This window comes from Yarrowia lipolytica, chromosome 1F, assembly GCF_001761485.1.
Source record: "Yarrowia lipolytica chromosome 1F, complete sequence".
In the NCBI taxonomy this organism is placed as follows: Eukaryota; Fungi; Ascomycota; class Dipodascomycetes; order Dipodascales; genus Yarrowia; species Yarrowia lipolytica.
In genome coordinates, this window is record NC_090775.1 from 1,361,249 (window position 1) to 1,376,121 (window position 14,873).

The window sequence follows — 14,873 nt, forward strand, 5'->3', positions numbered from 1 at the left end:
GCTACAAGTAGTTGTACATACAAGATACTATTACAAGTACAAGTATACGGGCACAAATACTCGTACTAGTATCGTACGATGGTACACAGATATTTTCAACAATATATTTACTGAATGATATGGATGGTCTCACTTACAATTTTGCTCGGATCTTTGGCTCCGCTCATGATCTACAAATCCTCGTCCATATCGGCGGGCTTGACCAAACCGCCAATCTTGAGAGCCTTCTCCTTGTTCTGTCGCTCGGCCTCGACCCGATCCCGCTCCTTGTCCTCGGCGTACAAATGCTCCGTGTTGCCTCCGCCATACTCCTTGATCTGCACCAGGAAGTCTCGCAGATTGAGCTTGAACCGGGGGAAGTCCTTGTGTAATGCAAACAGACCCTCAATGAAGTTGGACACCTGGCCCTCGGTCAGATGAGGGAAGGCCTCCAGCAGCATGTGGCCCATGTACTGCCGCAGATAGACAGAGTTGGACGTGCCATCGGGCACCTGGCCGGGCTGGTACAGAGGCACCGAGATGGCGTTGGACTCGACCAGATCAATCTGCTTGGCCAGCACCTGGCACTGCTGCTTGAAGCCGGCCTTGTGGTCCGTGTCTGTGAGCACATGGAACATACCCTGCAGAATGTTGAAAAAGTAGTTCTGGTAGAACTTTGCGGCAAACTCAGGTGTGGCCTTCTCGGACACGTTTTGCAGCAGCTCGTATGTCAGAGCCAGACCTGCAGACTCCACCTCTCGGTGATCGTGTTTGGAAGCCCACAGACACGCGTCCACCACGAGAGAAAAGCCCTCGTCGGGAAGAGTAACAATGGCAGCAAACGAGTACAGGTTGATGGCTCGCAGCAGCTCAAAAAAGCCAACTCGGTGCTCGGGGTAGTCGGTGAAGTTGGTGTTGATCATGTTGAGAGTGCACTCAAACACATTCTGCAGAATCATGACAACTCCGTCGGGAATCTGGCCGCCCACGCGGGTCACGACCGTGTTCATGCAGTTGAGCACCTCGGCGTCTCGAGCGTCAGGCACGTTGGAGCTGTAGTCCTCCAGGACGGCCTGGAAGAGAGGAGGCGCCAGGTTCTGCGACACATCCTCGAGGTTGTCGGCGGTGGAGACGTAGGTCTGGATCAGCTTCAGCGACTCCTTCTTGATGGTTCGCAGACCTCGAACCTTGGGGGTTCGGGTAGCAATCTGGCCCTGCGAAGCCACTGCCTCGGAAATGGTGCTGGACACGGCCCGGTACAGGTGCAGCATGTCCATGTAGATGAGCTTCAGCTGGGGCTGGAAGCCGGCGCCGAGAGCGGTGCAGGTGGCCACATTGGTTTTCATCACGTTGGAGAAAGTCTTGACGGGCTCAGGGTTGGACAGAATGTCAGGGTCGTTTCGAGCCTGGTTCATGAGCTGCTCCCAGGCCTGATTGGGGAGTCGCATGAGCTCAGAAAGCAGCCGTTCTCGAATGGCTCGGGCGTTCTGGGCGGAAATGATATGGCCACAGGCCTCGTAGAACGTGTGGACCTGCGAGGGCTGCAGCGCCTCGGTGATCTCGCCCAGATCTCGAACGATCTCATCGATGAAAGGCTCTGTCTCGTTGGGCTGCTGGGCCACAAAGTGCCGCTTGCACTTTTGCGCAATCTTGATAAAGGTGTCACAGGCCATATCCTGGACACCCTCGTGGGTCTCCTTCATGAACTCAAACAGCTTCTTGACGACCGTTTTGAGGAACTTCCAGTGCGCCTTGAGGAATCGGGGGTACTGGCCGACAATGTACATGATGTCTGAGGCGACCACAGCCTTGTTGTCCTTGCCACGCATCTGGTCCGTCAGCGACAGCAGCTTCTTGACCACGGACACGAGGAACCGCTTCTCCAGCTCCTCGTTCATGGCACCCGAAATGGAACCAATGGCCCAACAGAGGGTGTTGAGATTGTTCCAAGACCACTCAGAGCCGTCCAGCTGTCGGGCCAGTTTGTCGGACATGATTCGCTCGGTGTCAGACACGTCCAGGTGGGTCAAGTAGACCAGCACCTCCCGCATGCTCTTGTACAGAATGATGGTGTCGGACTCTCGGAAGAACTCTCGCACGATTTCTCCCTCGTCGTTCTCCACAATGAGCACCTCTTCGGGACGGGCCATATTCTCAATCATCACCAGACGCAGCTGCGACAGAACGGGGCCATACATGTGCTTTCGAAGGTTGTAGTTTTGCAGCACCTCGGGGGCAATGGCACCCTGGGCGTTCAGGTTCTGGCCAAAGGGGTTCTGAGCAAACACAGAGTTGAGGTCGTTGAGAGGCAGACTCTGGATCTCCTCGTAGAGCTGGGAGACGAGACGTCCCCAGTAGTCCAGGCACACCTTGAACAGCTCTCGCTCCTCAATCTTGGAGATTTTGATGAGGTACATGTGCGCGTTGATGAGCAGGTCCTGGCTCTCCTGTCGCTCCACAAGGTCCAGGTGGTGTGTCAGAAACGAGGTGAGGAAGATACCCAGGTTCTGAATGTACTCCTGGTCGGATGTGCTGGCCTCGGCGTAGACGGCCTTGAAGTCCGTCTGCAGGGGGATGACCCGGTTGATGATGCCGAGGGCGCCGGTGATCATGGCGAAGTACTGCTGGTCGTAGTCCTTGGTGGACAGAGACGAGATCTCGGTGAGACACTTGAGAGTCAAGTCTCGGAACTCCTCAGGCTCTAGAAACTTGTTGACCAACAGCTCCAGCACGGGGGTCTTGAAGATGAAATCCAGAGGGATCCAGCCGAGGTATCGAAGCAGGGAGTGCAGGGTGGCCTGGATCAGCGAAGGTCGATCAGCCTTCTCCAGCACCTTGAGACACAGCTCGAAGATTTTGGAGAACTCGGAGACCATCTGGGACTTGAGGGTGTTGGTCTTGGCCTGGGTCATGGTTTCCTGGGAGAAGTCAAAGACCTCCTCCGACAGGTATCGCAGGATGAGCATGTTGTTTTCGCAGATGTTGGCGGACATTTGCGACGATTCGACAATCTCGTCGATGAAGTTGGGCCACTCCTGGGGCCAGTCCTGTTTAAGGATCTGCACAATGGTGAGGTCGTACTTCTTGATGAGGGCCCGCTGGCTCTTGAAGGTGGCGTCGTCGTTGGAGAGGCCGACTGCGAGCGCCACGAGGAAGTTTCGAATGCCCAGTCGCTGTTCTTGGGGCAGCAGCTTCCATCGGGTTTTGATCATGTTGTCGAGGATGGACAGGGCGATATCTGGGTTAGTATGGGAATCATTTAGATCGCGAGGTGAAGCAAAGCGGGCAATGGCTAGGACGTGGCAGCGATTGCACTGGCAGCGATTGCATTGGCAGCGATGGCGCTGGTAGCGACATCACCTTCTGTGCCGCCACAACCACTGCGGCAGTGGCGAATGGTGCTAACTCATGACCTGGTCTGTGCAGCATCACCACAATTGAGCCATCTGCTCTCCATCTCCTCTTCTTCTCCTCTCCTTCTCCGTGCGTCTCATACTCACACTTGGACTCGGACTCTGTGGACTTTTCTAAAATCTGATCGGCCTTGAGCCAGGCGTCGTTGTGGGCCTTGAACTGGTTGAGCACCTGCTCGGCCTGCTTTCGCTCGGTGGCATTGGTGCCTCGGTAGAAGGCCTTGACCACGTTGTCGAACAGAGCAACGTCAAAGTCGCCTTCAAACACTAGAATTCCCTCCATGGTGGTGCTATCGGGTGGTGCAAACGGTAGAGGTGAGTAGCGTTGTACTTGTAACTTTTCCACACCCTTCTCTCAATGCAGGAAAATATAAACAGCAGACCAACTAGGTAGTACGGGGCTGTCGGGGGGTGGCGGCGGTAGAGCGGGAACTGCGGCGGTCTCTGCGGAAGCGATTGTGTACAAAGAACGGCTTGGAGGCAGCAGAGGAAGACTGTCTTGTTGTTCGTCCTTCAAATTTGCGTAGAGTAAACGCCTGTTTGGTTCGGAAAACTAAAGCAAACTCAACACTGTATATATGCCAGCTGAGTTAGCCCAGCATAAGGTCTGCGTCGGGGTTAGGGTTGCGGCACGTTGGGACTTTACCTGCTGTCCAACTATAGACATGAGTATAACCGTGTAACAACCTGCGGGTTCGACTCAGGGCAATGTCGTAAACGTGCACCAATCCGGCAGCCACGTGACAGTTACTCTACTACAGGTTGTGTTGATTTGGTCGTCGTCTTTCCATACTGTCACGTGACATTACTAATACGACTTGTTGTCTTCTTCTTCTTCTTCTTCTTCTTTACTGTCACGTGACAGTGGCGCAGGGTGGCAACAAAAACAACGTGGAGCGTTGAAAGACGAGCAAATGGGATAAGCGAGTCATGTGACTGAGCGACTTGCTGGTCCAGGAGGGATAGTGTCACGTGACAGAAAGCTATGTGTAGATCACCGGCCCTTTTACCGGGGGACGTTATCATTATTTTTTTTTTATTTTTTTTCTATTTATTACTATTACCTATTGCACATCTTTAAGTGGGTGAACCCTGTTTATCCGGCAACGGTCTTTTTTCTGTCGCCGATATATCCGGCCAACTTTATGATTTAGTGAAAGAAATGGGGGAAAGGGGAAATGAGAAAAATGAAAATGGGAAAGGAATGAAAGAAGAAAAAATGAGAAAAAAATGAGAAAAAATGGAAAAAATAGGGAAAAAATTAGGGGAAAATGGAGGAGAAACGGGAAAATGGGGGAGAAACGGGAAAATGGGGGAGAAACGGGAAAATGGGTGAGAAACGGGAAAAATGAAATAAATGAGAAAAAATGAGAAAAAATGAGAAAAAATGGAGGGAAAATGAGGGAAAATGAGGGAAAATGAAGGGAAAATGAAGGGGAAAATGAAGGGGAAAATGGAAATAAAAAGACATGGAAAAATGGAAAAATATGGGAAAAGATAAATGAAGAAAGCAAAAAAAAAAAAAAAAAAAAAAAAAAAAAAAGGGGGAAAAGGGGGGAAGAGAAAAATGAGAAAATCTCCCCCAACCACGAAAGAAGATGGATATTGGTGAGTATTTGTGTGTGGAAAGAGGTGGATATATCCTACTGTTGGAAGCAGCGGGAAATCTCAAGTCGATTGGTCTAATTTTTCGTAGCTGTTTTTACCACATATCTACATAGCTACAATGGCTTGTATCCAAGTATATACAAATTAGCACTAGATAAAATGCACAGGAAAAACCCCGAAAACCCCGAAAAACCCGAAATAATCAAAACCACTTGGGCAAAACCACTTCATATATCATCACGTGACCAGAATCAACCAATCAACCAACCCGGATATCGTCCTACGCCACGAGATGTATTTCAATCGTCTTATGAACAGATTGAGTAGATCGGGTGGAATATTTGAAAGAAAAAAAGATGAATCTGAGCGAAAAAGGAAAGAAACTCTCTACAATTATATCCCACTCGGGGCTCCCCTGGTTCACGACTCTACCGGCCAGAAAGTACGTGCCAAGAACTTGTCAAGAACATCCAAAGAGCTCGGTGCAGCTCACCTCCCTAGCATCAATCCGATCTTCCTTCCTTATCAATGAAATGTCTACTTCTGCCATTAATCATTGTCTACAAGTCAGAAAACATGTATCCATCCATTCATATATATGCTAACCTTTCACTAGACCTGCTTGAGAGTCCAAACTAGAAACAAACGCTAGTGAGCAAGAACTCTTCAACGGACTCGCCCTCGCGCCTCTTAGTTTCTCATCTCCCAACTGGGCTTCAACATCATCGCCGTATCCATCTTACTTCGCACCTGGGTAGGTCGCTGCTGTGGAATGGGGGTTCCTCCAGAAGTGAACTGCGAAGTCAGCGAGTTGTTCCTGCTGCTGTCCCGCCCAAACCGCGTGGGAGGGGCAAAGTCCAGCGACGCCAGAGACACGGACTTTCGCAGTGCGTGCGGAGACGGCATCATCTCCGTGTCCGTCATGGAATGCAGGGGGTTGTGCAGGGGGTTGTAGCCCACCGAAGGCGACTGACTCAGCACGGGAGAACCGGGAGCTGAGCCAGTGGGGGTCTGAATTCGCTTCTGCGAAGGCACAAACGAAGTCACACCTAAATCAGACTGGTCCAGCTTGTGAGGGGTAGGCACCGTCTGCAGAGGCTTGAGCTGCAGAGGTGGAGGCTTTCTTCGGGGCAGGGATGTACTATGTTGGGGCAGATAGGCCTCTGCAGGGGCGCCTCCATGGTAACCACCGCCATGAGGAGGATGAGGAGGCTGATGTCCGTGGCCATAATGATTGAACGCATATCCGTCTTGAGGAGGGGTTCCCCAGTTGGAATGCGGGCTGCTGGAGCCCACGGGAGATGCATGTTGATGCGGGACGGCAGAGAGGTCCGGGGTGGTGGGCGCAAAGTCAATCATGAGTGCGTTGACGGGGGCATAGCCTCTGTTAGTAGAAAGAGGAGCGGTGGCTCCGGGAGGAACTCGAGCCAGGGCGGCAGTATACCCTGCTGACACGGGAGGTGCGGCAACAGGATGGTCGTAGATGGACGACGATTGTGAGTGGTGCGAGTCGCGCATTTGGGAAGTGCTGTACTCGGTGTCGATGGTGAGATCCGCCGGGAAGCTATCTGCGGTGACGTCTCCGGGGAGCTCTGGAAGCTCCTTGTCAGAAGCCATGGTGAGATTACCCTCGGGAGTCTCAACGACTCCCTCCTGGGTGAGAGCAGTCTCTCGAATCGCCTTCTCCTTGTTTTCGTCAAAGTAGACCTTGTAGACGGACCGCACCCGGTCAAACTGAGTGGGGGGAGAAGTCATGTCGTTCTCCTCTTGGTCTGGAATTGCAGGAACAGGCACTGTAGGGGCGTGATCGAGATGATCTTTGTCTTCAAAGTAGCCGTTGGCCTTGTCGTGTTTCTCGGAGTCATCGGGAGTGGTGGCTGTGGACTGTTCGCTCATGACTCGAGAGAAGGAGTCCTGGCTATCGTGACTAGTGTGACTGCTGCTCTGGAAAGACGAGCTCTGCTGTTGGTGTTGACTGTCGGTGTCTCTTTCTCCATGACTAGATGCAACCGGTGTGTGGACAATGTTGCTCTCTCGGTCAAAGGGGTCCTCGGTGACGGGAGAGTCAACCTCTGAGTCGGAGACAGAACCAATGGAGAACTGCTTATTGTGTGAGTAGAGGGGCTCGATGGGCGAGTTGGGGTTGGACAGCGACGGTCGCGAGATGTTCATGCGGGGCACAGGAGGGGGAAGCGGTTGCTTGACCATGTCTTGTTCCTGCACGTCCTTTTTGGGTAGCTGTTCCTGTCGCTGGTATGTCGGGGCAGGTTTTCGTAGGGTGTCTGCGCCGGCTGATGCCAGAGAGGCTGCGCTCGAGTTGATATGGGGTGCGCGGAAGACACTCGAGGCGGGAGAAGACGGGTATCTGTCTCCTCCGAGAGAAGCCAAGAACCCAGAGTGGTTTGGCAAGAGTCCGGACGACGACCCTGGGGGCGGCATGCCCGAATAGGGAGCGGAGAGGTTGGTGAGCGATCGCGAGTAGTTTTCCGAGTAGCCCTCGCCCTTGAGGATGTAGGGGGAGTCGAAAAACGGGTCGTTTTGGTTAAAGTCCTGGTGGTAGTTAGTTCTGGGGGGCTGGTCTCCTTTCTTGGAGCCGGTTTTGTCGGGCAGTTGGCGAGAGGACTCGATTGCAAAGCCCTTGTTCTCTTCATCGTACACGGAGGCGGCGTCAAAGTCGCGGTCGTCCTCGGCCTCCTTTTTGAGCTTTTGCAGGTGTCTCCAGTGCAAAAAGGCGCAGATGAGAATGGCGGCCAGAATGGGGATGCCGACTCCCAGGCCGATCGGGAGCCCCTGGGAGCCCGTGGGCATGGGACATTTTTCTCTGTCGCCGCAGCTGGGGGTTTCTTTGCGGGCCAGCAGCGTCCGCGAGACCAGGGCCGCTGTGGTGGCTGTTGGGGGCATGACTGGTAATGAGTGAATCAGTGGGCGAGTGGTGAATGAGTGAATCAGTGGGTGAATAGTGAACCCGTGAACCAGTGAAAGAATGTGTTAATGAGAGTGGTGGGTGGTCAACGGGATTGTCGATGCCAACGAGCTAGTTCACGATTCCAGGGGTTTGGTCTTGTCGAAAGTGTGTCAGTGACTGTGAGCCCAAGAGTGTGAATGAATGAGCGTAAGAGTGTGAATGAGCGTAAGAGTGTGTTTCCGTCTGTGTTCGATCTGTGCGCCAGATATCCGTCTGTGCTTGGTCCGTGTTCGTCGTGCTCGCCGTGCTCGCCGTGTGCCAACGCTCCACAATGTCTGCCGTGTGCCAACCTGATAATATCGAGATTCAAACACTACAAGTAGGCAGGATTTCCACATTGAGACACTTGTTTGCTTGTTCCCATTTGGCTTCTGTGCCTGGCTTTGTCCGCCGCCTTTTGTGAACCTTGGCAGCTTGCCTTTGCGCTTTTTTGTGCATCCCGCCACACGTAACACGCGTCTGCCCAGCCGGTGCACGAGCGCGCAAACGTCGCCCCGTCTCACGTGACCCTGCCGGGGTCCCGCGCCGGTACCCAGTCAGCGCCGATGCCGTTGTTAGCTGCTGCTATCCGCTTCTAACCGCGGCTAAAAGGACGCGTCTGCGATTCTTTTTTTCTGGTGTTTTTTTTTTTTCACCAACCTAAAAACGGGCGCTAAAACAAGCGCTAAAAGAGGTTCCCCTATCTCCTGAGTTGGTAGATTAGTGAGAGTTCATCAAGTGGTGGTGAAGCGTTCAATGTGACGGCGCGTTGAGTGACGGGAGAGTGAGAGCACCGGCCGAGTTGCGCCAAGCTCGTACCCTCGCGTGTCAACCGGATCAAACCTCCCCATGATGCCCTAGTCTCGCACCGGACGGGACTACGATACTCCTTCTCCGGATCCAGCCACACCAAAGATTGTCCAAGGGGCTCGAATCGTATGTACAAGACGAGTGCAAGTACGAGGGTTCATCTTCGAGACAATCTCTGTGCAAATCCAACCTAAAGCTGTGAAGGGGGTGAAGGAGATGAGGTGAAGGAGAGGACGGCTACGAGAGGACGGCTACGAGAGGACGGCTACGAGAGGACGGCTACGAGAGGACGGCTACGAGAGGACGGCTACGAGATCAGCCCAGAAAGATCTATCCTACATCGACCTCCCTCGCAATCACCCCTCAAACTCCACCTACTCCCCAACTCTGATGGCGATCGGCACGTGTCTCCCTCCACTTGTGAAGAACATTCTGAAGCGACCCTGCAGCTAAAGCAGCCAGAGACAATCCACAAGTACATGATGGACGCGTCCAACTCCCTCCCAAAAACGCCTCTGCTGGCCCACATTCCTCAACCCAGCTCCACAAGTATCCTACATGTGCTGCAACGCCAGATGTATCATGTATCCGCGACACATGTTCACTGCAAACTCTGCATGCTGGACCCAAGATTCGCGCTCATTGTGTGTCCAGGGGTCGTGTCGATCAGAAGCCTGTCAGGGACCCCTGAGGGAGCGGCGAGCAGCGAGCGGCGAGAGACAACGGGCGACACGATACATACTCGAACTGGCACTGTTGGCATACTCGGACTGGAACTGTTGGCATACTCGGACTGGAACTGTTGCCTTCACCGCCCAACCGAACCTCCGCCGTTTTTCGCTTGTTTCACCCATCCTCAACCCTAACCCACAACCTCCTGTTTGGCGGTTGCCTCTTTGGGAATCGCACACAAACAGACTGCCAAACAAAAGCGTCGACGACCCGACGGCCGGGTAATGTCTTTTTAAAATTTTCACACCTCCCAAATTTACCCTACCCGATTAACCTTTTTCACCCAGTTACCCTACCGACAACCACTATATAGGCGGGTGCACCACCCGTGATTTCTACCTCCCCAACAACGGAGGTCGACATCGACGTACATGGCTCTTGCCTTTTACCAGAGCCATCCGGGTGTCGTCTCTACAAGTTGTTTTTCTAGTTTTTGGAAACTTCTTCTTATGGAGACAAGTGCGACTTACTCTTGGTGGATTCGTTCTCTTTTTAGGGACTTCATTGTTGCTGGCGACTTGGTCGTGGGTACCAAGGAATTCCTACGGAGGGAATGTTTACGGTTGTATATCAATAGTGAATGATGACGGTTGTATTAATTTTAGACGTTGACGGGTATTTTTATTAGAACTTTTGGTGGCACTGCGGATGTTTATTGATTTTTTTTTATTTTTTATTTTTTATTTTTTACTTTTTTATTTATTTTCGCAACTTGAGCTTTTGGAGTAATGAGGGGATATGAGTAGTAACCTAAATGCTCTGAATGGCCGAAGCAAAAACGAGCACTCCTCCTGTACTATATATATATTATACTCATTTTTTTTATATTTATTTTTTTTTTATATTTTTAAAAAAAGTTTTTTTTTTATTTCATTTATTTCATTTTTTTTATTACAATTTTTATTTCATTTTTATTTTATTTTATTTTTTATTTTTATTTTTATTTTTATTTTATTTTTTTTCATTTTTATTTCATTCTTATTCCATTTATTTCATTTCTTATTTCATTTATTCCATTTATTTCATTTATATTTTTATTTCTTTCATTTTTTATTTAATATTTCTATTTATATATTTTATTTTCCGTCGAATTCTGAACAAAACCCAAACCCCTTTTTACTTTCTACCAGCCGATTCTGGATTCTCCCATGCGATAAGATTCAAACATGCATATCTTGTAAAAATTGTGTAGGAATTCTGATCTCAACCAACACGGTGCCAAAATGCCCCCCAAAAGCTCCCAGATTGAAGAAATCATTGACGACGCCCCGGGGTCGCCCACAGCCACACCTCCGGCGGTCGAAAGCACGCGGGAAAGCCGCCCGCCCGCAGGATGGGACACCCACCGGTACGCCCCAGGACCCAATGACCCCAAACTGCCGCCGCAATTATCCGAGTACTCGACGGCGACGACCGACGAGTTTCTCAAGAACATGAACAAGGTGCCGTTTTTCATGCGGGAGCTCGACGAGAGCGGCGAGGACGGCGGAGCCAACGACCACCTGGAGGCTCTCAAGGCTCTGGCGTACGAAGGCGAGCCCGACGAGGTGGCCACCAACTTCAAGAACCAGGGCAACGAAGCGTACAAGGAGAAGCGGTACGGCGACGCGCTGCAGTTCTACGACAAGGCGCTGGAGGTCAAGTGTGGAGTGGTGGCCATTGACACCGCCTGCTACATCAACAAGGCGGCGTGCAATCTGGAGCTCCGCAACTACCGACGATGCATCAACGACTGCAAGGCGGCGCTGATTCTGGATCCCAAGAACCAGAAGGCCATTTTCCGGTCGTGCACGGCATTTTTGGCGGTCGGGCGGGCCCAGGAAGCCCTCGAGCTGTGCGACTACGCAAAGTCTTGCGAGGTGTTCAATGATGCCATGAAAAACATTGAAACTGCCGCCAAAAAGAAGCTGGCCGACAACATTGCTCGGGAAAAGCGAGAGCTCGCACGAAAGGAGATTGCCGAGGCTACAGAGAAGAATCTGGAGCTCGCCATCAAGGTGCGAAAGATCCTGCAAATCACCACCAAGGCGCCTCCTGCTCTGCCTGACGGCGTTTCCATCCATCTCGAGGACCCTCTGGACCCCACCTCCACTCTTCTTGTGCCTGTGTTGCTGCTGTATCCCTGTGATCTTCAGTCAGACTTTCTGGCCGAGGTCGATATCGGCTCCACTCCGGGCCAGGCGCTCAACACCGTGTTTGAGCATCCGCCCATGTGGTTCTCCGGCGACCACGTGGCCCAGTACGACGTCAAGAACCTCGAGGTGTTTGTGCAGACTGAGTCTGGAGGTCTGGTCAAGATTGGAAAGAAGGTGTCGTTTGAGAGCGTGCTGTCTGCGCCCAAGCCAAAGGTGCCGCTCATTGACAATGTCATCACTCTGCATTGCGTGCCTAAGGAGAAGCGGGAGCAGTGGCTGAAGACGTGGAGCAAGGACAAGGCTCAGAAGGAGATGATTTAGGTGGAGCGAGCGGTGTCTCGGCAGAGACTCGACAGAGACTCGACAGAGGAGAGCGATATCTCCACAGAGGAAAGCGATATCTCCACAGAGGAAGCGATATTCGAACGACACTGGATCTGCTCATGCAAAGGACCCGTCTAACGGCAGACCGGCTCAATGGCAGACGTGACATGTTACAGGGTAGCACTGGAAGGATAGGTATATAGAGCAAATGGAAGGAGTGCTATTAACGCCGACCCCATCTTGTAGACAGTTGCCGGAGATGGAACAATCCACCTGGTGAAACAGACTATGGAAAACGCGACTCCATTGCCACAAGTAGTGCACGAGAATCGCCAGGCTCTTCTTGACTACAGTCTGTGGGATAGGTAGCCTCTGGTTGCGGTTTCAGGAGTGTAGAGAAGTGGTCGGACTCTCCAACCAGCAGTTTGAGATTCAGTCATTCCAGTTTCTCTTCAGACATGTCACGAACGAAAGCCCGGTTCCCTCTCTTGGACCTTGGACTCTTGGACTCTTGGACATGGCGTTTAGGACCATTGAAGGCTCCTCACATACAGACTAGACCTGAACCATGTCACCAGGATAGAAGAAGCTGCAGAACTTGTCTGTTGTTCCTCATACGAGTGCTGTACCAGTGACATTGTGATGTCTCCGAACACATCCTCTGGTGAACAGTATGTACTGTACCTCCGCTTCTGCCTCGGTCGAGAGGGCAAGACTGCCATGGAGATGAGGCTCCAGGATAATCCCGCGATGAGACGACAATGAGTCGCATATTGAGACCGAGGCAGTCTACGGGAGTGTTTCATCAACTCGGCATCCGAAAACAGGTTGCTTGCTGGTACACACTAGACTATCACCTTCCAGAAACCCCCGTGGAAGCGGGCTGAGGGCCATTTCGGTACTCGTAACTATTTTGGGTGTTACCACTGGGCCAGGGCTTGTTCCACTCTTGAGAAGGATGAATGGGACGGAAGGGAGGGGGGGGATCGGGAGGTCAAGGGCTTCACGAGGCACCTTCATAGTTCTTTTCGGTTCTCACTCCAGTACAGTACTCGGTGTAGTACCTCCAGACGTCGCAGATCGGTTGTGGGACTCGGTTTTCAACTATCCACTTCGATAACCAGGCTGTTGCTGGAACGGCTCCCGAATCCGGGATGAATGACTTTGTGCGAAGCAGTGGTTGGGATTCAGGTTGCCATCAACAGTTCTCAAGCAGTACTCAAGCAGTGGTTCTAGCTACCTCCAATCATCATCTGTGATCATGGTCCACTTCTGCTCTGCCAATCGCTGTCAGTCACCAACTGACTCGCTGGGCTCTGAGTGGATAAATCTAGAGGAGATATGACAGTCATTGAACGTGAATTAATCTTGACTTGATGGTATGAGGCCATGAGCACGCCTGTTGAGTCGAGTCTGTCGAGTCTGTCGAGTGGAATCACGTCACGGCTCTACATTTCCGTTCTACATCAATTATGATCTCTACAGATCACACATCACCATCACTTGCTCAAGACACGCGATCCAGCTGTCTTAAGATGGCAATGGCCAACCGTCAATGGCGTACCGTCGTTACTGAACTCCGTCGCTGAATCTCTCCACCGAGTATCGTGTCATACTGGAGAGATTGAGCAGGATATGGAACTTATTCTGGGTGTATTAGTACTGGTTCGAGTACAATACAATACGATACAGCTACTTACACTCCGTTCTTCTGGTCCAGCCCTCGTTCACGTCGAATCGAAACTCGGAAATGTTCTCAGAGGTGGTTCCCTCTCCACATGGACTAGATTATTGCGCTCATCTCAGTCGTCCAATCGGATCTAGACGGCAGCCAGTGCTCACTCGTGCAGCCAAAACTGCTCTTGGATGTGCGACTGCGAGTCAACGAGACAGACGCAGGCCAGCACCTTCCGAGCTTGCTTCCGAGTGAAACTGCCGTCGATCATCCGCAAAGACTTGACCGCGACGATACGGTCGCCAAGAGAAGGGCTTTTTCCAAGAAAAGGGCTCTTTCAGCTGATCGGAGAGCTTGTCCATGGTCAATGGGTTGTGCTTAGCCAGTGAACACTAGCAAGTGGAACACTAGCAAGTCATTCCAAGTCGTTATTGTTTGTTATATCAGATTTATTCTCACTGGCTGAACTACTGGCATTGGCTGAACTACTGAAAATGGCTGGTTTGAACTCCTTGCCAGTTCATTGTCTCCTCTAGCACTGGGCTCCGGACATCCCGAGCAACAATGAACCTCTGGACGGTGTCTTATCGACTTATTATCTTTGTATGTCAATAACCACCCGACCATGTCTCAGTTCTCTGAAGATCGTCGAGCCGAGGCACAAGTACTTTGGGGTAGACGGACCCACCGGGCAGAGACAACGATGCAGGAGAGACCAAGTGTGACTCCAGGTACGATTGCCTTGTGGTACTTGTTCAAATATGATAAAATGACTGATTCGTTGTTCATTCTCAGTACCGTACGAGTACACCAACTTCTGTCATTTGTTGATATAGCACATCAGTTCTGACTGTACAATTCAGTTCAACTCGCTTCGACTCGGTGACTTCTTTCCAACTGGCCGCTCCAAGTACAATTCTCGTACCGCCCCGTACTTGGTCTACGCCACTCGTCTATTTCACTCTGTCCGATCTTCCGATCTTCCGATCTTCCGACTGATTTTTTTGATTGCAGCGATCGACACTGTTTCGGCGATCAGATGGAAAAGATTATATTAGCGAGTTGGATAGAGCTGCAAAGAAACCAAAGTCAGCCCAGTTTTGGTCCAGCTTTGGTCCAGCTTTGGTCCAGCTTTGGTCCAGAAATTGGAAAACCGGCCAAATCAGACCTGTGGATGGCGGAGTTCGGTACGGTACAAGTATTGATTCAGTATTGATGATCAGTATGTACATCGAATTGGTCCACTCTGTATC

The 14,873-nt window shown here is 51.5% G+C and overlaps 3 protein-coding genes and 1 non-coding gene across 4 annotated transcripts; 2 read left to right on the forward strand and 2 right to left on the reverse strand.

The window, feature by feature from the left end:
- Window positions 1-170: 170 nt before the first annotated feature.
- Window positions 171-3,675, reverse strand: YALI1_F13644g (uncharacterized protein; the record flags this gene model as incomplete). Its single annotated transcript, XM_505234.4, has 2 exons — window positions 171-3,217; window positions 3,480-3,675. 2 exons carry the CDS (start codon window positions 3,673-3,675, stop codon window positions 171-173), a joined length of 3,243 nt encoding a protein of 1,080 aa, XP_505234.2.
- A 2,015-nt stretch (window positions 3,676-5,690) lies between these two features.
- Window positions 5,691-7,901, reverse strand: YALI1_F13691g (uncharacterized protein; the record flags this gene model as incomplete). The annotated part of the gene is made up of 1 exon (XM_505236.3): window positions 5,691-7,901. The coding sequence occupies one exon, from the start codon at window positions 7,899-7,901 to the stop codon at window positions 5,691-5,693; it is 2,211 nt and encodes a 736-aa protein (XP_505236.3).
- Window positions 7,902-9,655: 1,754 nt separating this feature from the next.
- Window positions 9,656-10,098, forward strand: YALI1_F13709r. The gene has a single exon (XR_011031487.1). It is a non-coding gene; the product is annotated as a YALI1_F13709p (small nuclear RNA).
- A 611-nt stretch (window positions 10,099-10,709) lies between these two features.
- Window positions 10,710-11,942, forward strand: YALI1_F13719g (uncharacterized protein; the record flags this gene model as incomplete). The annotated part of the gene is made up of 1 exon (XM_505237.3): window positions 10,710-11,942. The coding sequence occupies one exon, from the start codon at window positions 10,710-10,712 to the stop codon at window positions 11,940-11,942; it is 1,233 nt and encodes a 410-aa protein (XP_505237.1).
- Between the last annotated feature and the right edge of the window lie 2,931 nt (window positions 11,943-14,873).